The sequence below is a fragment of the Echeneis naucrates genome, chromosome 8 (genome assembly GCF_900963305.1).
Source record: "Echeneis naucrates chromosome 8, fEcheNa1.1, whole genome shotgun sequence".
Lineage (NCBI taxonomy): Eukaryota > Metazoa > Chordata > Actinopteri > Carangiformes > Echeneidae > Echeneis > Echeneis naucrates.
In genome coordinates this window covers 7,563,248-7,587,969 of record NC_042518.1, presented here as the reverse complement: position 1 = coordinate 7,587,969, position 24,722 = coordinate 7,563,248, and the positions used below count along the sequence as shown (strand labels likewise).

The window sequence follows — 24,722 nt, the reverse complement described above, 5'->3', positions numbered from 1 at the left end:
TATCCTATAAACCTAATGCTGCATATTTCACATTACTGTTCCAACATTTTACACCTTTTCTCTAAGAATACATTGTTGCTCTGCAGGTTTTGTGAGCTCGTTTGAGAAAGAGGAAGAAGAGGTAGACAGACAGAGAGGATGATGAGGGAATGAGCTTCATCTCTTTGTCCTGTCCACATAATATGTCAGAGTGCTATGTGAGACTTGGGAAGTCAGATCTGCTTGTCGTGATGAGCAGCTTATGAAATGTCAGGGCAGCTGGGTAACTCAGGGAATCAATAATGTCTTTGTTTGGTTGTCTTGCAGCTAAGTCCTGTCCAAATCTAACTTTATTCAACTCCATCACAAAATGGCCTTCATGTCTTATTTACAGTTTTTGACTCACAGACTGAAAGAATGCCTTCCATATAAATTTGGCTTTGAATGTTTGACCTTTTCTGAGGTTATAGCGTTCATGGAGACAGCTTTCAGTCAGAACCAGTTCAGCCCATGTTAGTATGCAAAATCTGTCCAACATGCAATAAACAGAACAATGAAGTTGATCTCAATAACAAATCCATTTATGCTTTAAGGCCAGAAAGCGTAAAACATGTTCTATCATCTTGTACAGTGATGATTTAGATCCAGTCAGGACACATATGAATAATCTTTGGGCTCTGAAATCTAAAAAAAAAAAAAATAAATAAATATATATATATATTTTTTTTTTTTTTTCTGTTGGGCTACTTTTAGTTTCATCTCTCATCAATTAGAACTGTTAACCTTTATTTCCTATATTTCTCCTCTGTGAAGAGGTCAAATATAATCCACTAAGCACTGACCCTGATTCATGAAGGTCACCTGCCTGACTTTGAAGCGCTCCTTATGTTCAAGGCCAAATAAAGCCCCTTGACAATCGCACTATGTTTTGATATGCAGTTCTCCTCTTGTCTTCAGTAACGTTCAATTCAAACATTTGCACATCATAATCTATTCGTTAGTCTTCATCCATTCGCTTTATTTTCCCAAAGGCAACACGTGACTGTCATGGGCACGTCAAAGTCTGCCCCATACAATGTGTCATTGCGACTGAATATATGGACTCTTATTATGCTGCCTAATGAGAGGAACCCGACTGAGACCGCGACCAAATCCAAAGCTCAGTTAACTCGCAACAAGCGTCATAATAAAATAAAATATGTGAAACACACCGCAGTATGTATGAAGCGCCACTATTTCACGCAGGGATAAAAAAAACAAAACAAAAAAAAACAACAATAACAACAACTAGAGGTGAGTCAAACACTTAATTAAAACAACCCCATTACATCTTTTTTTTTTTTTTTTTTACCTCACCTTTGACGTGTCCCGTTTCAGCCCGCCGAGTTTCCTCTACTTGCAGCAGCGATCTCCAGCACTGAGAAAGTCTGAGAGTCGATCTGAGGAGAAATGAAATGGTGTCCGGTCGATCGAGCCAAAAAAAAAAAAAAATCCTCAGGAAAACTGTAAAGTGAAGAGCAAAGATGCAGCAACGCTTCCGTTCAATTCTCCAACTGAAGAGGCAGGAGTGAGTCAGTGGTCCTCTGCTGCCTGATTTCAGCCACTCAATGCAAATACTTAGAGGGATGGGAAGGAAACGGGGGGGGGGGGGCACTTGTATGTACTTGAATCTGTGAGGAACACTTTGAATGAGATGGCTCCTTTCAGCACCCTGGACAGAGACACTGGGTCCGTAGCTCTGCTGAATACAAAGAAGACAATCAATCACTTTTTTTTTTTCCAATATAACACCACATCACGACAGAAGCTATCTCAGACAGAACCAGACCAAGCTCCATGATGCTGACATCAAAGATCCAACAATTCACGCTGTCGTGACATATCTGTGTGGATTGGTTTAAGTTTTATGGTCAAACATGTTGGCTTTACCAAAGCTCAGGCTTGGAACAGATTATACTTTATCCTAGCTGGGACTCTCCTACCTGGTCCAGCAATCGCCCCTCACTGGCAGACTCTCCCCGCCAGCAGGCACCGGGACCTGGTCTTCTTCATGCTCAAGAATGTCGGTCGACAGGAAGCTGGTTGGCAAATGTGTATGCTTACCTTGACAACAGTGGAAGCAGACACATGATCCACTTTGCTACCAGCTAGCCGTCACCTGCAACGTCTCCAGGAAGGTTGTGAGGGTTGTGTGCCATTGTAATATCATAAAGGGCAATTCTGGCAAGAGTTAAGTCAAAGTGAAGGCAGGGTTTATTGTTGGGTTTGGGTCAAGCCAACAGTAAACCCTGCATTGGGTACTGACCATTGAGTGCAGGTTTGAAGCAATGACTACTGAGAACTCTTTCATGATCTTCCTCTTTGAAGCAGCGACAGGCACCACTCATCCAGATCAAGAGTTCAGGCAGTTTTTTTGTTTTTTTTGGTGGTGTTTCACTTCTGTTATTTTTCAGCATTTGTGGCCAATTTAATTCGATGATTACATTTCCTGAAATTAATTGCAAAAGATTAAATGTTGGCGGTTAGAGTTCAAGGTCATTGTGATCATGACTGTATAAACCTTAGGTAGATGGTGACAAATGTATTACTGCTTGGTCATTTGGAAAACAACATATTTGAGCTGAGCTGCAGTGAACTAAGAGATTCCCCTCAAAGTCAAACAGAGCTGAGAAATGTTTTTTGTAACTTTATTTATACGCAGTATCTGCCATAGCACAATGAACAGAGGAACTAGCTGAATCAGGTTAACAAAAGCAGGGCAGTGAAAGGAAAGACATAAAAACATCCCTGTGGCTCTAATTGTAACCTGTAGTGGTTCTGTACCCTGACTGGTTAGACAATTAATCATCTCTATCACGGCTCCAAAAGTTTTCTTAAATTTCATAATTGTTTTTAAAGTCACTCCTCTGATACAGATTCTCAATGTGAGACATGTAAACTTTGTTTTTCTTTTACTTTAGAAGCTTGAAAATAAATTCCATTTTGGTCCAGATGTGACAGCTGCACTCTATATGATAGCTAAATAATTCAGTGGTTAAGAGCTGTGGTAGAGCAGATAGCCTTTCTAAATTTGGCAGTTTACACAGTCCCACTAATGTGGCTTTGCGTACCCCAGAAGTAGCCTCTTCCTAAAAAAAAAAACAAACAAACAACAATCCCTGGAGAAATGATTTGGAATTTGGCACCATGGAACTAAAATGCCAACATAAATAATTAAATAATTTACATATAGTTGTCTGTTTAAAATTCAGCTGTTTATCCAAAGATGTTGGGCTACATGACAGTGAGTGGGAAGAGAGGATGAGCAGAAAAAGTGAGTGATGCTCATTCGTCTCACTCTGTGCAACAAGGTGGGGAAACTCCATGCTCGACATCAGGGATCTCTGTATCATGCAGGGGTCTTTCTCATGCTTATATCAGGCCTCACCTCAGGCATGCACACAATATATGAAGAAAAGACATGTTTCTGAAATCGTCATACCATTCACTTGGTTTTGAATTCAGTGTTTTACAGAGAGGGTCAGCCCTGAGACGACCAAGGCAAACAGGCGTTCGACTATCATGCACTGTATGTGCTGCATATTCTCTATATGACACTGAGTAGTAGAAAACAATGGATAAATAGTGGAAATACATATAACAAGGTTTGCTGATACCAAAGCTACCAAAGATTCAGCCAAACATTATATATTTCTTTTTAGGGGTAATCTAAACATAGAAATTTTCAAAACCATCGAAAGTAATAAAAGCACATTCAGTTCATAGTATAAAATCTGCAGTAACCTCTCCATTTGAAACATATATTTGGAAACCTTTTTACAAAAAAAGGGGGAAAAAAGGGACAAAAAACATACAATACGACATAAAACTTGAGTTAAGCGGAACATAAAACAGGAAGCTTTTGCCATTACAATTATATTAACTCTTCAAAACATACAATTACATATTAACATAGTTTCTATCATAATACTAAAATTTACAATGATACCAGACGTGTACTGCATCCTAGAGACTACTGCTCATACAGAGTCAGAAAATAAGCATGCAACAGAGATCTGCTTTGTGCGTGTGGAAAAAACATTTTTATGCTTTAAAATACGGTCTGTTTGATCCACAGTTTTCTGACCACATCTCCATATTGAAAAGTCCAGACAGATTGTAACTTTAAGCAGAATGTGCTTCTATTCTTCTATTTTTGGGTTGGATACAGTTTAGTTCTACAAAACAACGGATAGAAACGGTCCCTGCACGAGGGTTTTATTGTGTTGACACTGTTGGGAAGGGCAGAGGGGGGAAAACATTACAAGGACTTCAAGGACTGCAATAGAAATGTTTTTTTCCACATCTACTTTGGCACTCATGTAACAGTATACTACCTCTTTCTTTGAGTATATAAATATAATATACACTTGAAGCAGTTCAGAAGTAGACAAAGCCGGGACAGAGCAGAACAAAAATTCTGTTCTAGTTGTGCATTGTAGCTTGTTGCGTAGAAAAATGGTGAACATACGTAGAATGAGAAGATCTTGCATGTTTAATACCTAATGAGATAGTGAGTTATACTGAGACACATTCATACACGAGAAAAAGGCTGCAGGTATGGAGAAACACAGATACAGATGTCGAATTAACAACTCATTATGAGATGTCTGGGTAAAATATCAGTGTCATGTAATTTTTCGTTCCCTTCGTACACTTAGCTCCTTTGTCTCACTCATTTCTGTACATAGCTATCTGTAACTAGTAGAAAGGATACTTCAGAGGATGATATTGGTCTGTCGACAGAGGGGATGCTTGTTGGAGTTTGGAAGGGTCCTGTTTTTCAGTGACAGTCCAATCTTTTGAAATTTCTGCACCCTCCTCATACAACGCTGTGCAGGGATGGATGGATAAACTGGGGGTTGATGTAGGAGAAGCCAGCGAACTCGCTCTGATCAATGTTGGCGATGACCAGCTGGTCGGGAGGGGTCAGCACAGGCTGGGTACGTGTGAAAAACTTGTCGAAATTTTCTGCTCCTTTGCCACACTGAAACAGAGTGCGCGGAAAGTATTGATGGTTATTTATTTTTTTTTAATCTCTCGGCTTTAGGAGATCACAAGCAGAAGAATGGTCATGCTAACAAGAGTGCAAGGCTTTTCCTTTATTAGTCAGCTTCCTAAGAATCCTGCAGGCGAATTCCTGCAGCTTGTGCAGGAAATGTCGAATCCCCATGTGTAGCTGGGCAGAGCTTATAATTATATCAGGAGCTAACCCTAAGCATCAACAGCGGAGGTCATCAGCATCCGTATGCACTTTCACTCGGGGCTGTCATGCATCTAAGGCAGCTGAGTACGTACAGTTATATTTATGAGTATTGCTGTGGAAATGAGTAATAGACAACAGAAAGCCGACCTATAGCTAATGTTCAACATTTTCTCAGGAGACACATCAGCATGTCGGCATTTTCAGTCACTCTAGCATTACAGGTGCCAACCTATGAAGCCTTAGATGGCTCTTTAGTTTGCAGGCACCCTTCTGACCAATTAATGACCCAGTGCATGAGAGCACATCTGTGATACATCACACAAAACCCAATGAATGAATGGATCTACTTTTAGAAGACCCCTTCCTTCCTCCTCTCTAAGTACAGACACGTATGTCTGCTGTTTAAACCTGTGTTCATAGTGGCCCTTGCTGCAGTAAAGGGAACAGGGACTATTTTTAATCCTCTGTGGCTGTGCTTGAGTTGCTTTGGGCGCTGTGGGCAGCGAGAGAATGAGGATGCGGGGGTCCACAAACAGAAAAGGAGTGTTTGTGTTGACAGGAGAAGGTTTAGGTGTTGAGGGAGGGGGTGCAGATGACAGAGGCAGCAGGGTGGGCAGCTGCAGCTGGGATTCAGCCTCATGCTCTGCTGGGCGGACATAGACCATTACGCTGGGTAAGGATGAACGAGGGAACAGCCATACAATATGCCCCAACGTAAACACACTCTGAGGACCTATCTGAGATTTAACTAGGCTGCATGAACAAAACATGCATATTTTATTAGACAAAAAGCTCACAAATTCCAATTTTATTTTATTTTTTGGTATTCTAGTAACTGGACAAACTCACACACACTCACGGCACACGATACACACTCACCACTTTGGGTTTAAATGGCGGCTGGATCTCTCTGTTGGCCAGGCGTTCCCAGTCAATGCGTCGGAAGAAAGCCTGCTCTCTAATGTCTCTCTCCCCCTCTGGGCCACAGCCAAGACGCTTTGATGGGTGTTTGGTCATCAGCTGGTGACAAACACAAAAGACACAGTGGAGAGTGTGACAGAGGTTTTTGCTTGGGGGACAAAAAAGGTAAAAATAGTGTGAGACAAAACAATAAGAAACTGACAAAAGAAGCAGTGAGGGCATAATAAATAATAATAAATAGCCCACTTCATCTTTGCATCATATCTGCATTATAAAACTATACTACATTATCACGTCAGCAACATTTTACAGAGGTAATCAAACCGTTTCACTCAGCCAGCTTTAAAATCATCACAGGAAATTGCACTGTCTTCTCTTAATTCTTTCTTTTTTTGACTTGGCAGCCACTTTTAATTTCAACCATGAATCATTTTTTGGCAAATGAGATGTGAAGCTAAGAATGAGGAGGGGTCAATACAATCTCCTCTGTCACCAGCTCTGAGGCGGCTGTTATTACAAGACTTGATCATAACGGGTCTGAATCTTAATTGAATCTTCTCTGGCATGTAAATTGAGTCTGAAAACCCTCAGTCCCTTGTTGTGAAATAATAATGATGATGGCACCCGTGATGCTGCTCTAATGTGATGATGTGAGGAAAGTGATGGTCACTTGCGAGCTCATCAGATGGATGCCAAGTAAAAGACCATTTCTAAAAGCATGCGAATCTGTGACTTGACTGTACCAACTGCATTTGGGCAAACAAATTATCAAATCTTTTCCTTCTGCATGGTGTTGAAAGGAAAAGCCATCTTTTGTATTGTATATAAAAGAAAAAACATAAAAGTGAATGACCATGATGCCTGTTTATGAAGCTTTCTCAATTTTTTCATAATTTGGAGAGCGGAAAGTAAATGATTTTATCTGCCATTTAGATTATAAAGATGATTTTGTTTCTGTTAATTATTTAATTTATGCAATGTCAGATGTGGCTGTAATTATTCCTACTCACCAAAATCATCTCAACCATGAGAATAGTTGTAAAATCAACTTTGAGAAATAGAAAAATGAATGAATAAAATTAGTTGCCTTGGACTATGAAACATTAATCACAGAAACATGGTGTGTAATCGACCTGTCAGGCTTAGATGACCTAATGAAGGTGCTTTTACACTTGACCCACCTTAGCAAATAAAAGAAAAGTCATCTATTGCTTCCATTTTTTACTTATTTCAGTGGTAAGGAACTAGTGATGGCATCGTCTCTGTCCTGGTACAGATTCAAATCTCCAAACAACTATTGGATGTTCCCCTGAAGTCTGGTGCAAAGATTCATATCCCTTTCAGGAAGAGCTGTAATAATGACGTTCCGCTTTGTCAAATACTTTGGTTCATGGCAAATCACCTCCTGCTAGCATCAGCTGCACTTTCTGGTTGACGCTAATTAATGGAATTTGCATGGTAACATTAGCATTTGGGTCAAAGCACCTGTATGGCTGAATACGGCCTGGTGGTGCTAATAGCATGGCTTACACATTCCCAGCTTTGATTGCTTTGATGAACAAAAATAACAGCGATGACCTCTGAAAATATTGCTTATCACTCGAGACATCTCAGGATTTAAATAAAACCAGCAAAACCAAGTATGCCGTAAGAAAAAACTGAAATATAACTCACTCCCTTGCAGATGGACACGGCTTCTTTAGACATGGACTTGGGGTAGGACACATTGTGTTCCATGATGGATTGGAAGAGCTCGTCCTCATCTTCTCCATCGAATGGGGGCTGAAAAGGACAAAACACAGAGTTACATAATTGTGAATTATGCTGAGTATCTACATCAGCAATCATTAACATATCTTACCAAGTGCTTCATGCAAACACTTTAATTAAATGTATTTTGTCTCTTTATATTTTTAATTGAGACACAGCCTGGGAAATCTAGTCAAAACCAAACTCTCTGTGTTATTTTTCACTAGTTCTATACATTTGATAGGGCGGTCCCTAACAGTCCCCATCATTTCATAAAATATGCAATTAAATTAAAATTTTGTCTTCTACATCTGTTTTCCAAAAGCCATGGTCAAACATTGTCAACAATGTTGGACAATGCTGAAAAATATGAAAAGAGATAAAGAAGTTCACTAAATCAGCGATTGAAATATTTGCCGTCATAATGTAAAACCTTTTGTGGTCCAGAACTGGTGCAGTATTTGTGAACATATTACCTGTCCTGCCAGCATCTCATACAGAAGAACTCCATAAGCCCACCAGTCGACTGACTTTCCGTAGGGTTGATACGCTATAATCTGACAGAAGAAGTTGAAAAAAAGTTGAAAGGTTCATCAGTAGTGACTCCACTGATAAAATTTGGTTTTATCACTCCTGCCTCCACCCAATATTGTTTGATTTACAGGGAGGTTATGATGAATGCAGCAGTGTTACACACAAACACGTACTGTAGTAAAGGCATCAGAGTTACACTGAAAGCAACATGTCTTTCATCTAAACCCGAACAAAATCAACCACCATTAAATCCAGAGAGCTATTCTGAGCTGCCATAATAAAGGCACTTTCTCCTACCATCTAATTTGCCATCCTACATCTCCCCTCCCACACAAACGCATACACAATCATAATCAAACAAGCAAGTAACTAAATCACAGCTGCACTCCCATTTAAGAGGAGCAGAAACACAGTTCTTTTTACAGTTCACACTGTATAAATTTGTAGGTCAGCTTTTATATAAGACAATCACATCCGCATATGATTTTCAAATAATTATAATACATTTACCTAGTTAAAAAAATACTACTATGAATTTTCATTCATTCATTCATTCATTCATTCATTCATCTTCTGCCGTTTATCGTTTCCACGTCGCAGGGTGCTGGAGCCAATCCCAGCTCACATTGGGTGAGGCAGGGTACACCCTGGACAGGTCACCAGTCCATCACAAGTTAGAGTCACCAGTTAACCTAAACATGATGTCTTTGGACGGTGGGAGGAAACCGGAGGAAACCCACGCAGGCACAGGGAGAACATGCAAACGCCGCACAGAAAAACCCCAGACCAGGAACCGACCTTCACTATCCCGCCGTGCTTTAATTCTACCTCTGAAATTGTCCTTCTTTCAATAAAAAGTAAACATTTATGGGCCATAAATAGAAGATATAGAGGTGTCAGAGTGGCAAACAGATACTAATGAGCTCATTAAAATCCACTAAGCCATTAAGAAAAAATAGTAATTATGATTATTTCCATAAAGTATAATGACATTGTTGTATGGGCTTTCCCAGAAAGCGATGTAGATTAAATTTCCTGTCTTACATCCCCACTATAAAATACCGAGCTCCCTCCTGACAAACACAAACCTTTTAAATCGGACTTCTATCATCATTATATGTCTAACTCAGGCTAGCTGCTCATATCCTTTAACATTTACCAGTTCGTTAGCATGCTAATGATTCTCTCCTCCCTTTTTTGTTCTTGCTCCATCCCCCCCTCCCCCCTCCTCTCAGCGTCTCTCTCACTACCTCTGCTTCTCTCTGGTGATCCTGAATGATTGTTGGGTTGCACCTACTGTAAACTTGGCCTCAGGACGTCCCCATGACTGGTATCTCACCTCAGGGGCGATGTAGTCCGGAGTACCACAGAAGGTGCGTGTGGTCATGCCTTCATACATGTTCTCCTTACACATGCCAAAGTCGGCTATCTTGATGTGGCCTTCTGAGTCCAGCATCACGTTGTCAAGCTTCAGGTCCCTGGCGCCGAGATAAATTGTGAGCACTGACGTACATGCATTTTTGTGTCTGGATTTGTCACTGCTTTGATACCTTTTCGTTTGTTATTGTTCAAACTAAAGAGAAAGAGGAAATGCAGCTCCCATTAAACCACTTCTCCCTCTCACAGCTCACAGCACACACGGCTTGTCAGCAAACTGTATTTCCTGGACCTGAAATGATTTGTTCCTCATCTTGATTCCTCCGTGCTATTTCGCTGTGTTTTACCTCAGTTCTTTATTTTCTTCCTCTCAATCAGCACTTCTACAGGAATATCTGTTTCTAAGAGCCAGGAAACAAAAGCCTTGTGGGATTAGAAGAACAGATAAGTCCTTAGCTGAAAACCTGAACAGCAGCACGGTGACTTTGCTATGTCAAGTATTCCTTTTGATTGGCATGCATTTAATACATGCCTCATTTATACGTACAACCAAACTTTGCAGTTTAATTAAAGGTCAAATTTACAATCTAGTTTAGATCTCCATCTGGGTCATTGTTACTCTTCAATCTGCGTTAAAAACCACCTTACTGTTTCTGACTTCTGTTAAATGATATTCAATCGCCATGATTTAACTTGATTTATGCAATAGTCACACCAGAGTCAATACTGCTACTTATAGATGGTTTTTCACATCCATCTCAGTCCTGAGTGACTCGTTCTCTCTCAGATGTTCGACAGACAGGCAGCAGACTTTCTTAATGTTTTATTTTCTCCTCCTACCTCACGAGGTACTCTATCATTCCTATTTATGACGCATAGACATTAAACAAGCTATCTAACTACCTTACTACCTAACTAACTATAATCATTTGTATGCTGTTAAATTCTTCTCTGCATTAATATGAGGAGGACTGCATGCGTCACTGGTGCAAGACAAATTCTTCTCAAAATTACTCACCTGTAAATGATTCCCTTTCGGTGCAGGAAGAACAAACCAACAGCAATCTCTGCAGCATAAAACCTGCAGAAATGGAAAACATAAAGACACTATCACAAAAGACATTGGTGACTTGGTGAAGAAAGCAGTACAAAGAGTATCTGAAATACAAACATTAAATATTAAATAAGAACATATCTGTGAATTTCATTAATAAATGCACAAACGATCTAAAAGTATGCACTACCAGTTTGGACACACTTTCTCATTCAAATGAATAGGAAAGTGTGTCCACACTTTTGACTGGTAGTGCATATCGACTATATAGGCTGTAAAACATTTAACCTGCCAGCAGCAAGATCCTTTTAACATACTGCATGAGTCCTTACACTGCCTGTGGCTCCTTGAACTTGCCCATTCGCTGAATATGATACATGAGGTCTCCTCCATTAATGTACTCCATCACGAAATACAGGCGATCCTGTAAAAAAAAAAAAAAAAAAAGAAAAGAAAAGAAAAAGGAGAGAAAGGTTATTGTCCAAAGATCAGCCAATGAAAAATATGGAGGATTGGAGAAACAACATATTATGCTGGATCTGGATGATCCACAGGGGAAAGAAAAGAATGTAAATATAAAGTTTAGATAACACTACATGAGATTGACTTGGAGTCCACAGCTATATATCTTACAATAAGATATGTTCACTTTCCCATATATTGAAATTCAATACATGAGCTGCTCTTTCTGTATAGCTGCTCATGTTATACACCTGTACTATAAGCCAAGAAGCTTTGATCAGTCATTTTTATATCAAAGACTCACTGAGTCACTCACAGAGTTTACGTCATATGGGAGACTTCATATTCAAGGGAGGTCTCAGCTCAGTAGCATTTTTCTCTGCGGGGCGCTGGCAAATGAGTGTGAATAAATGTAAAAATATGAGCGGGAACTACACATGTAATGACAGGCAAACGCACTAGGACACACACCCACTGGTTTAAAATGTGAGGGAGTGAGTAGTTGGCTGACGAAAAGAATGAAGCACAAACATGATTGCACCCTTTAAATCAAGTTAAGTTACTTTCTTTTTTTGAGTCTGCATGATTCGCAGCAGTGTAGGAAGTAGCCCTTAGAGGTTTGTACGTACCACGGTCTGGAAGCAGGAGTGGAGCTGCGTGAGGAAAGGTGGTTTGTCTCTCTGGGCCAAGACTCGCTTCTCCACCATTGTACATTCAACATCGTCGTCCTGGATCACCACGTCTTTCTTCAGGATCTTGATGGCGTACAGCTCCTCTGTTGACTTCATCTCTGCCAACATTACCTACGGTCGATGACACCCCAGGTCAAAGGTCAAAAGGAATCATGTTAATATGTAAGACAAATGCTGCCTGGGCAGAATTACTGGGAAAAATCAGCATTAAATTCATTGATGTTCTGTTCAGTTTTTGCTCATGACTCTAACCTTGCCAAAGCTGCCCTTCCCCAGCAGGGCCAGGAAGTTGAAGTCGCTGAGTCGGACCCGATCCATGTTACCTGAAGGCAGGCTGAAGCGCCGGTGGTCTGATGGTGTGATCACTTTCTTACCGTGGCCCAGCTTGGCTTTCTGTCGTGTAAAACACAAACATTTTGTAAAAAATCTTTTTAAAATGAAAACTATTTATTTTCATTTGTCCACTCTTGGGTCCCAGTGGCTGACAAGAAATTTTATGTACATGATTTGACAATTTTAATTCACAAACAAACAAATCCCTTCCACCTGAAAAGCGTCTCAGGGGCAGTATTGACTTGCTTGCTTTTTTTTCTGTGCTTCTACAGCTTGATAGCTACTTTTCCCACAGGACATGAGTGGAGCACTTACTTAGTTACTTACTTAGTCATGCTGCTAATAGTTGGCTGAGCCAGAAACTGATAATGTAATGACCACAAAGGCAATTTGAAAATGTAATTCAAAATATCCTTCTGAATGGGTTGAAAATGCAAAACCAGTCAACGACATACATTTATGAAGAATATATTCATAGTTAGAATAACAATAATCCTGGACCCATTTTGAAATAATCATGATACTCATTAAACATTATGAAATAGCTATAACCAGCTTTTACATTTTCAGTCCCATTCAAGATATTTTTAATGATTTTTGCATGCTGGCCAATAAATTCAAATACCTAATAATGAGTAATTGTTATTACAGTTATTACATTATCACCTGCTGCAAGCTGTCATGATGGACATGCCACCATCCCTGACTGGCTGCACGCCACTGAACAGAGCGCCTCTGTTCAGCGTCTATACAGAGAAGACAAAGTGATCTAGTTTTTCCACTGACACACCAATACAGTATATATATGTTATATTCAGACATCCTCACATTCAGCAGACTCTCACTTGCTGGTGTGCTTCAGAGAAATTGTGAGGTGGGCGGTCAGCAGGGGAGTGCCAGTGTTGCAAGCTTCCCTGTCGTTACAATGACTGGCCTGCCAAGTGTCTTTGAACAAAAAGGGCAATTAGGACCCTGCCAGCTCCCTTCATGGCCCCAGCGGTCGTCTGTTTCTGTTAGCTAGAGCGGAGAAAACAGGCGATGGTGGTTCATAGACAGGCTGTTGCCAGGCCAACCGTTTCTCTACTCTTGACTGGCAATATACTCCGCATTACTAACCGTCACATATTTACTTGACTCACATTAAGTGGCTGTATGTGTGCACATTATCAGCAGTCTAACATAAACATTAACTAGTTACAAAGGAAATATTGCTGGGATTATATGATCCCAAACAGAAAGTTTAATAAATTAATAGCAGGTATGACAGCTCCATAGGACACAGCTAGAAAGAAAATCAGGTCTCAGATTCACAAATGTGAAATTAACTAAAAAAAATATCATATTGGGAATATAAGAGGTTTACAGTTTAATACGCCTTCAAAAAGCATGTCACAATAGTAGAATCATAATTAATAAAGTCATTTCACTATCCGATCACAAACATTATAAAGTTACCATCATTTGTTATCATTATTTGTTTTTTGTAATTGCTGATGATACAAATTACATTGCCAATTTGACATCCTTGTGTCCTTATTCTGTGATGACAAAACTTCTGCCCAATAAGATGAAAATGGAGGAAAAAAAAAAAAAGAGCCTCCCTTCTTACTGGCTTGTCTGTGATTTTTCTCTTTCGTGTGAAATTCAGTAGCACTTGGATGGTGTGTTGGTCCGGCTACAATTCTAGTCACTAAAGCACTGCAGATACATCTAGGGGTCATTTTCTAAACACACTCATACAAACTTTACATGTCCAGCATGGACCAAACTGACATAAAAGGGAAAAATCTTAGAATCACGCAAACAGTTCACAAAACCACATACTTCAACACAAACAAAAGTTATCATGTTCCACACAGAGTCGTATTCAAACACATACAGGACAGCCACATTTCAGTGTCATAATAAATACAACGCTGCCACCGTATGGACAGACTTGGCATGCACAGTACAACCCTGTGTGTGTCCTCATTCATACATATACTGCAGGAAGTGAGTCCATGCTTCATGTGCTTCAAAGCCTTCTATAGTTCAGAATGGACTAGTAGAAGGCAGGATGTGGTCCACACTGTCCCCCCAATGAGAAACAGGTGGGAAGCTCCCTCTGAAGCCTGAGTGGTGCAAAAAAATTTACTAACAATGTTGCTATTTGGTGTTTGCAAGAGAGAGAGGGGGAATACATAACTTGAGGCTTATACATACAGCACTTTTAATTTTATTCTATATGCACATTTATAGTGGATCCTTGCAAATGTCAAATATGACTGTTTGTTTATATTAAAGTTGTATGTAGTCCCTTAAATTTTATGTGTAGCTGTGTTTTACTGTGTGCGTGTTTAATATGTGTGACAGAGAGAATTAATATATAAATGCGTGACAGCAGTTAGAGAAATGATTAATTTGGTGTCTACAAGAAGGAGCGGATTGGGTTGATCAGCTATAAATGGGTGTGTTGAGCCTTTGTTAGTAAATCAGATTGATTTGTGGAAGCCCAGGAGAGATCCACAAACAATCCTACCATAGTGAGTAAAGTGAGTGTGATGCAAGCTGGGAGTGGAAGGAGTAGAGACAGAGCAGGCAGGAGAGCTACCTTAAGATAGTGGATATTTAATTGGCAGGCCTAGAAGAAAGAAGAAACTCGTTTATTAGTGCGCTCGAAAGGTTAGTTTTCGGTGTATGCATGTCTGTTTTACTGGAAGGAAAAAATATGACATAACATAACACAGGTGCACAAATGATGTCAATACACAGCACAATGAATAAGATAATGACTATGACATGACTAGATAACCGATTCAATCCTTTTCTGTCCCATCTGACTGCATCTCTGCATCTCCCACTAGTTTCCACGGCAACTGAGCACTTGTGTGAAGATGACAGCAGCCTCAGGGAAAAGTCAAGGTCAACCTTGTACAGTATGATGAAAATCAGAAAATTAAAAACAACATGACAACATGATGTGTCTTGAGGACGGATGTAGGCAGAAGACATGGAAAGTCCTGTAACCACACACAGCTGGACTTTAATAAAACTGCCTTTACTCCTTTTTTTTAAAAGACACTTAAAGATACTTATGTCTCACATACATCACCAGTATGGAGACCAGTATGCATTAATGGAGACCAGAAACCAGAAACCTGGAGATTGGCTTACTAGAAAGGGAGCATTATTGGCAAAAAAATTTTTCCTCTGACTGGATTAAAGAACCATGCTGTGTTTCTGACAAATAAACAGTATGTAGTATTGGAAAAATTGCTTAACACAGACTCCATCACAATAAAATGTATGTGTCCTTTTATATTATTTTAGTAAAACTTTTTTTTTTTTTTTTTCCTCCCACCGTCCAAAGACATCATGTTTGGGTTAATTGGCGACTAACTTCTCCGTCGGTCTGAGTGTGAGTGTGACTGGTTGTTGGTCTCTGTCTGGGTGACCCAGACAGGGCGACCCCCACCCTCACCCAGAGTGAACTGGGATTGGCTCCAGCACTGCTCAAACACATAAGCGGTAGAAGATGAATTAATGAGACTATACATTTGCAAGGCTCAGATTATGAAAAATGCCAGGGCCATGAATAAATGCAAACAATCAGAATGCATAAAAAAAAAATAGACCCCTGTGGAACTGAAATACCAGCACAAAGGAGACTCTGTGCTGTTAGAGACTACTGTTTTAGAGATAGTCATTAAAACGATGTAATGAACATCAAATAAGCTAAGTTTGTCCAGATCAGCTGAATCAGACTTTATTCTGGGTTTTTGCTAATCACGATCATTTTGATATTAGACAACACATAAAGCATCACCACCCATATGTAATCAGATCATTTGTGCAAACTTTCAGCATTTTGAAATTCTATCTAATGCCAGTGGTGAGAAACACTTTAGAGGAGCTGAAATCAGATGGGCCATGAAATAATGGGGGGAAGAATCTGTAGGTGGACAACCGGCACTTAAAGTGGTGACATATTTGTTCCATGTGTTGCCTGATAAATGATTGAAAGCCTCATGCATGTTTGATTTGATTGTGAAAATTCGATTTTCAAAACAAACAGAAGGGAGAGAAGCAGGGACATTTAGAGGATTTATTTACTTTCCAAAATTCACAGGCCTTTCCAGAAAAGTGAGGATAAGCAGAAGTCAGATTTGGCTGTCTGACTTGCTGTCTGAGACAGTTACTTTTTGTTGGTGCCTGAAATTCTGCCAGTTTTGGCGAATTTTCAAGTTGCATTTTATTCAGCAAAAGCTTTGGAAATGTTTGGAAAGAACCAAAGATTGGAGCAGGGTTTTATTTGTTTTTCTATGAAACATGTTTTTTTAAGTACACTGTTAAAAATTCTGTGAAATGTCAGCATCTGAATTTTTTTTTGCTTTCACTGAACACTGTTCTTTTGCCATTTAAGAAAATCTTTGAAAATGTTAGTGCATTCCCTACAATGCATGGAGAAAGTGATCCTCTCCTTCTCTGCCGCACAGGGTGCAAAACACAAGCAGGAACAGGATGGGGTTACCATGGTGACAGGCAAGAAGAACAATTTTTTTTTTTTTTTTAAACATCAACGTGCACAATAGACGGGTGACCATGTATGCTTTTATTCAGTGTCACAAATTCATGATCGGACTCGACCTGTCACTGTTCCTCACCTCAAACTTCTGTCGGAGCTCCAGGTTAACGTCGTCCACCTCAGGGATGGGAACGTTGTAGTACTCTCCCTCCTCCTGATTCAGCAACTTGTACCTGAGAGACGCAAAGTAGAAAATGTTTGTGGTTTACTTTTAACCACATGGTTGCAAATTAATGTATTTCTTTTTTACTATGAACCCTTCATCCAATAATTTCTTCCTTTGTCTGCTGTCTGCTGCAGTAACTGCTGACTCTCCATCTCTTCTGCTCAGCAGTGTCAATTTGTCTGTACTTCTCTCTTTTGTACACATCCTCTGGCCACTTGTCTAATGACATAGGTTGTACAGTGCAATATGCAGATCAACACACACACACACACACACTGTTGCTGTTGTCGAGATGCCTGTGCCAGGCACCTTCATGCACGGGTATTCGCTGGAGCTTCCAACTGTACTCACAGCAACAGTCGATCAGAGTTGGTTTAGGCTGGGTTGCAGCAGGAATCCAAACATAGACGAGTGACTGTCACAGCTCTGTGACTGTGTGATTGTGAGGATAACATGAAGCGGGAGCACAGAGACAGAGAGGCGACGAAGTGACGCCAGCAGGTACTGCTAGTCAGAGTGAACGGAAATGGCCTCAGCCGCCAATATTCTGAACTTTTCACACATGATGTGTTGCTCTTTTGAAGTGAATATGTCATTGGCATCAATTAGTAAGCACTTAACAAGTTGAATTTTAAATAAAGCTATGAAATCATATGGACTTGTTCTTAAAATGAAATAAAGGTTATGTAACGAGTCTAATAACAGAAAACCATAAGTTTAGTTTTTTCAAGAACTGAAAAAACAAAAAAGCACAACAAAGCAAAACAACCCACTGGTCGTGACATTGGTACACTTTGTTTTAGTATTTTACATGAAAAATATGACATACCAACACGTATAAGTAAGTCAATGTGACAGCCATGCCATTAAAGTTTAGATGAATAGAAAGTTTGCAGGAAACTTTCCAAGCTGTTGGGGACCTGACGTCAACTAACCATCCACATGTGGGCGCTTTGATCAGCTCAGACACTCCGAATGACATGGAGCCCATGAAGTCATTCCTGGTTGTCCGGTCCCAGTCCCACACTTCAATGGACAGACGGCGGTCCTTATCTGATGCTTTCAGTTTACTGAGCAAACATACACAAGAGGAAAAACATGTGAAGACAGAGGCAGTGAGATTCAAATGCTTTCATGTCATTGTTTTACTTTATTCTTATTGGAGCCTTTTACAGTTTTTTCTCAGTCACTTTGGTGCAACTCACAAAGTGAAGGATTCATTCCAGCATGGGTTGAGAGATGAACGGATGGTCCTTGTTTTCTGCTTGGTCTCATTCTTTGGGTCTGGGATGAGCTTGAGTTTAACATATGGGTCTGATAAACCATTTGGATCCATAGGAATCAGGTTCCTGGCTTCACCCACTAGAAGGGAAGAAGACAGATATATGATATGATACAGGACCCCTCCAGAACAAGAGATTCTGACCTGAAAACCCTCCTGAGAGACCTGACACCCCCAGAGACTAGAGATCAGACCGGATCCCTCTAGAATGAGAGACTCAGACTCAAAGACCCTCCTGGCTCTGAACACTAGCCCAGACCAGACCAGACCAGATACGAGAGACCCCTGCAGAGACTAGATCAGACCCCTCCAGAGAGTGGATCCCTCCAAAGATTGGACCCCCCCAGAGACTAGATTAGTTCAAAATGAACAAATCGTTACTATAACAGATAGATAGTTTATGTCCTGAGTGACTCAGCTGCCTCTGCAAATCACGCAGTCCATACTGATAACAGGTGTTATGAAGCACAACATACTGTCAAAACACACTCTAAGTTGATGGTGTGAAACAACACTAACAGGATTGTAACACTGGTGGGTGTTAGGGCACAGGCAAATGTAAAATCAACAAAAACAAGAAAACCTAAAAAGAATGACTCAAAGTGTCTCACGCAGTCTGTTGCTGATCTAGTAAATAACACAAGCGATGATGTGCGAGGTGAATGACTAGATGCCTGGTAGTACGCTCTGTGGTGGCGAGCAAATAATGGGAGGAAGACCTGACATTTCCCTGTGTCATAACTGAAAAGTGGAAAAAAGGAAAAGAAAAACTGTTCCATAGCAACAGGAGTAAGCGGACGGGATGGTGCGAGCATGTCACCTTCACCATGGTGACAGCATCTACTGTATGTGGCCAAGTGTTCGAGTCTACACCACTTAGCAACGTCAAATGGCTGCTGTAGAATAGTCATAACATGCTGTCGAGGAAACAGAGAAAGAATGAAAGAAAAAAAAAAAAAACCTGTAACAGATGGAAAGCAGAAACAGGACAGCACTGATCCTATAAAACTGTGTTTAGCATCTCTGGCCTCACCACTCTGCATATTTAAATGCAATCAGGAAGGAAAAGCTGCACAACTGAATGTTTCAGAGAATCAGCGTGAACTTTCACACAAGGACAAGCATAAATATTCCAGGGCTGAATACAAAGCCTTTGCAAACATCAGAGAAATGCCAGGTGAAGTTACTGCTTCTCATTTAACTCAGTGTGTCTGCCCTGGTGAGATCTCATTGGATTTATTTTTACATTTAACATCGTAGCTGCACGTCACAGCAAAGTTTGTGGAATTGAAATACGGCAGTAACTGTAATGATACTTGAAAAATCCACTTTAAACTCATAGACCTCACCTCTCTCCAGCTCTTCAAATGGAAAAATGTGCCTTGATATTAAACTTATTCAAAGGTTGTGGATATCAACATCTTGATGTGGAGCTATTTTAAAACAATCATTCAGTCTTTATGCTCCTCAGACAAAATATTAAAAATGCTTTATTTCAAAAGCAGATTGATAAAAGTTTTGGTATTAGTATGAGTATTATTAGCTCGGCCACAAGTCCACACACAAACACACATGGAGCTTGTGTATAAGAACATGAAGTGTGAGCAGCGGAGGGAAAATGTAGCCATCCCACATTCTCATCTAAGTCCTCCCCTTGCTGTGGCGGCGTCAGTGACTTCCATGGCAACGCTGGTGCCAAACAACAGAGAAGCAACTTCAACAAGTCTGTAAACACACAAATGAGGTGGCGCGCACACACATGCATACATGCACTCGTGCACATATGTATAGAAGCAGACAACAAGATATAAGTAATGTGCAAGTTACACACAGTAAATGTCCCTCTCTCTACACACACACGCACAATAAAACATCACCATCAGCAGTGATCAAGGACCATCTCTTCTGTCTGCTGTTGTTGCTTAGATACAACAAGAGCTGCTTGCATCCTGTATCCTCCCCTCTCTTCTAACCTTATGAGGTAGCTACCAATGAAATTAGCATGATGTTTTTCTTGTGTGTGTTTGTTTGCAACAGAGAGGCAGAGAAAATCACCATGCTAAAGGCAGAAAATGCAGACACACATTATGTTGCTGTTAACAGGATGTTGTTTACATTATGCTCATAAGAGGAGGGCGAAGCTACCACTGAGCTACCATCCGCTGCAATTAAAAAAAAACAAAAAACGAAATCCTGCACAGGAAGTGAAATATACTGCTATTCCACAAGTAACAACAAAAACAAACAAAGAGAAATTGCAACTTAGCTGACCCCTTTGAAAACTGAATCTTCTGTAGTAAAATATTATATGTGACTGAGTTGAAGCTCTTTATTGTCTCTGATAATGTCTCTAAAATGCTACTTCATCATCGCTGCACTTACTGTCTTCAAAAAATGTGAACACAGCTTCAGTTTTAAATGGTTTAACTCCGACATCAAGTCTGAACTTCATGTCTTCAAATATTCAGTTAATAATTATCTACGATCATCAAATGTAGTGTGAAACAGCAGGACATAAGATACACACAGAAATATTCACCACCATCTCCTGTATCTGAACGAACCACCTGCTTGATAAAAGTATGCCACAGCTAAAAATGACATATCATTTGGTTACCAGGACGGGGGCGTGCAGGGCTGTGGTGGGCCAACAGTGTAATCTCCCAAAAAGGCTTTGAAATTGAAACGTCTTTTGTTGCATAACAATGCCACATGCAACCAATGAATGCCTGATAATCTGAGGGGAAAGCTGCACAACCAAACAAGAGCTGGCTGGGTCCCATCAGGGATCTGAGCACAGACGTCACAGACACAATGGAGGAAACGAGAGACCCAAAATTCTATTTCTGGTTGTGGGTCATTTAACGGAAGTGTAATTAGGAAATTCAACAGAGGCCAGGCTTTGGAAGTTGTACAGTTTTCTGAGAGTTCATAAAATACATGAGGCAGAATAAGATACAATGATAAAATAAGCTACATCCAAAAACATACAGAAACACTTTAACATGTATCAACATTTTCAGATGGTTACACACTTATTTTTTTATATTCAAAACAACAGACCTCAAAATCACTGGGCTCTTGTCCACATCAGATTTAAATTTAACAAAAAAGGCAAAACAAAACACAAGTATAGAGCAAGCAAACTGTACAACTACGAATTGAATATGTATTGCTGTTCAAAATTCATTATCTTGCCTCTCATTTGTTGGTTGTATTCTCCAGATCCATGAATTCCTTCTCATTGCTTTTTGTCATCACGTGCACAATAACATGAATGTCATTACTGTGTTTGTGTCTCCCATTAAACTGGTAAATTGCCTGAACCGTGAAACTGAACCTTTGATAATGATGGCTGACTCTTTCACATCTTACATCGACCAATCAGACATTATGTCAATTTAGCTGACAAATACTATCAATTACAATGGATTTTGAAAAACATATATAGCGCTTGGCCGGAGAGTTGGAGACAGAGATGGAGGTCTCAGCTGGAGCTCCTGTGTTCAGGCTCGTACCGTACCCAGTATAGTCTAAAAAGAAGTGGTCTTTGTACACTACAGAACACAGAACGTTTTCTTCCTTTGTTACGACTGTGCGTTCCTTTAGAGAAACTGATTTTGCTTATTGCTTTGCAGAGAATAAGCGAGTTGGGAGTAAAATCTGTCACATTCCAGCCCATGAATGGAGCTGGTTACAATCTGGCAAAATCCCAATGTTTGAGTCAATGTTTCAGAAGGAGATCTTCCCCGTACTGACCCATTCAGTATCGCACACCGAAAATCATGAGCTCAGAAATCCAGAGATTCCACCACCACTTCATCATTTCTAAATAATATATGAATAGTACATATTTTATATCTAAAACAGGATAACGGTATTGCAGCAGGATTATATCAGATTGTATCTTCAAGTCTATGGTCGATACAGTTAAAATTCTATTTATGCTTTATGCTTATGAGTACACAATACTGTTATTGTCAATAAATACATTTTAAATGTTCCTATATTGAATAGAAATGTTGAAGTGTATGAAGGCCAGATGGAAGCACTACTTATGAGAATGTTTTCTTTCAGACACACAATCCAATTCAATCCAGAGACAGGTTGAAGCTTTTATCCTTATATTTGCTAAATGCCTCGTAGTATAAAAAAGCTAATGTCAGATATTAGGCCTTGATTCGGACCACAGGTCTGATGGTGCTATGAGTTTCGTCACTGGAGGAAAAAAATACTTTCTTGTTTGATTGTGCTTTAAAGCTAAGGCGAGCATGTCAGCAGTATGAACTCTCACCACTGAGTGCCAACTTTTTCCTGATCCTCATTTACAGGTTGCAGGTTACAGGGGAGGAAAAGAGAGGAAAAGAAGAAAGAGGGAGAGCAGAAAAGAATAACAGCAAGAAGATAAAAAAGGAATAGTCACTCAAATGAGCCACGATTTCAGCTGTCAAAAAATGTTGATTTCTAATTGAGAAAACAAAGAAGACATGGAGAGGAGGTCAGCAGGTATAGAGAGAAAACTGAGAGAAAAATTGTTGAGAAAAGAGTAGACACACTGAGATCTCTAAGGGGAAGATAACAGGAAATGTCAATATTGGAAAAAAGGAATGCCAAGAATACAGGCAGTAGTTTAAAAAAAAAAAGAGAGGAGGAAAAAGGGAGTAGGGTGAGTATAAAGAGAGACAGTCTGGGAGATGTGTCTGTTTTCTTGGCTGAAAAGATTTAATCAAGTTCACATCGGTGCGATGAACCACAAAGGCCCACCACTTGTCTGTGGGAGCCAGAGGGGAGCTGGAGAACAAGCTGAAGCTTCGCTGTTCAGACCACTGCCATTAGAGATGAGGAAAAAAAAAAAGACAAAATGAAAAATCCAAAACAAACCACAGAGGAACAGACACCTCCTCTGCCTTCTCTCCCTCCTGTAATGCGTTCAGTGTTGATCTTTGTTTTCTCTTCTGTCAATCACAGTCCCTCATGATTTGCATTTTGTCTCTACTTTTCTACGGTTTTAATTTCGCTCCGTGGAATTTATCGAACATTACATGTTTGTTTTTTCAGATAGACAAGAAAGAAAAAAGAAAGATGTGCATGGGCTGCTTCACGCTTCATACACCTATAATACATACCTTGCACTCAACAATGGGCCCAATTATTACGTGTGGTGTGAAAGGATGATGACCTCAGCTCGACTGACTCTCCTTACAGTTTTATTGTGTTTCAGGTGATTGTTTTCATTTTCCAGCGTGCATAGTTTTGTTTCAGTCTCTTCGCTCTCATAAAGCAGCTGCCCTTCAATGAATAAAGCTTGGATAAATCAACAGCACACTACCTGACTGAAAGAGTTAGCAAAGAGCTCCTGATGGTTAGGACAGCACTGGTAATGCTGTACAAACATAACAATGGACAACAACTTTGAAAACTATGATAAATACATAATTTAAGGTATTGACACGAAAAAAAGAAGTTGTTGATTCCAGCTGATCGGATATTCAGCTTTGCTCACTTTTATCCAAAAGACCATTGGTCTGACAAAGTCATCCTGAGCTCTGGGAAATCCAACAGACTAAAGAATAAGAAATAATCAGCTATGATGAAAGGAAAAATGAGATACAGAAGCCCAGAGCTGGTATTCCTCTTAGATATCGACCATCGCACACGTCAGGGGCAGCTCCTGGAGGGCACGCTGTCATACATTGGCTGAAAGTGATGTAGTGCTAAGCACCAGCAACACTTTTCATAAATGCTGGGACACTGGTGGGTGTTCTGGTGCATGTACACATCATCTCAAGGACAACATGAAGGTGGGGGGGTGGAGGGGAGCACATCAATTCAACATGGTAACAACTGTCTCCCACTCTCTCTATGAAGATGAGTCGGCTCAGTTTCAGCTCTGTCCAGCTGAGGTAACCATGTCAACAAACCCACTGCTATCACCGCTGTCATCATCACATCATAAGAGAGGCCGGGACCATCAAAGTGTGCACCACAGTATACAGATGACCAACATGCAGTCTAAAACAAGCCCAGGAGCCTGATATACGTACAGCAGGTTCAAAAGCTAATAAACTGAAAAGCAGAGAAAGCAAATGATTTTGTTCTACTTCGAATACACCTTCAATAAGAAGGCCACAAACAAATAAACACATATTTTTATGAAAGCAATATATTTTGAAGTCAATCAAATCCACCTCCCCTGCTGTGAATGCAGGTTATTTCTAGTTGATCCCCACTGAGTTAGAAACAATTTATTGGCCTTAGCAAACATATTCCCCGACCAGAACTGTCTCGCCCTACTTCTGCATGAGCGTACGAGTGTGTGTGGGAGAGCAGAGGTAGCGAAGGGCTGTGTCCGAGCGACAGGTTT

General features: G+C 40.2%; 1 protein-coding gene across 3 annotated transcripts in view; it reads right to left on the bottom strand.

Moving 5' to 3' along the window:
- Window positions 1–2,681: 2,681 nt before the first annotated feature.
- Window positions 2,682–24,722, bottom strand: part of prkcab (protein kinase C, alpha, b) — a 79,403-nt gene continuing 57,362 nt past the window's right edge. For 2 of the 3 annotated variants that reach the window (XM_029507646.1, XM_029507648.1), the window contains 12 exons: window positions 18,282–18,438; window positions 18,012–18,146; window positions 16,990–17,083; window positions 12,266–12,406; window positions 11,951–12,124; window positions 11,192–11,283; window positions 10,824–10,886; window positions 9,768–9,906; window positions 8,371–8,451; window positions 7,820–7,927; window positions 6,104–6,244; window positions 2,682–5,005 (listed from right to left, as the gene is read on the bottom strand). In XM_029507646.1, coding sequence (XP_029363506.1) covers window positions 4,841–5,005; window positions 6,104–6,244; window positions 7,820–7,927; window positions 8,371–8,451; window positions 9,768–9,906; window positions 10,824–10,886; window positions 11,192–11,283; window positions 11,951–12,124; window positions 12,266–12,406; window positions 16,990–17,083; window positions 18,012–18,146; window positions 18,282–18,438 — 1,490 coding nt within the window. In that variant the 3' untranslated portion in view covers window positions 2,682–4,840. Of the gene's footprint in view, window positions 5,006–6,103; window positions 6,245–7,819; window positions 7,928–8,370; window positions 8,452–9,767; window positions 9,907–10,823; window positions 10,887–11,191; window positions 11,284–11,950; window positions 12,125–12,265; window positions 12,407–14,936; window positions 14,967–16,989; window positions 17,084–18,011; window positions 18,147–18,281; window positions 18,439–24,722 lie in introns of all 3 variants that reach the window. The other variant, XM_029507647.1, reaches the window with a different exon arrangement.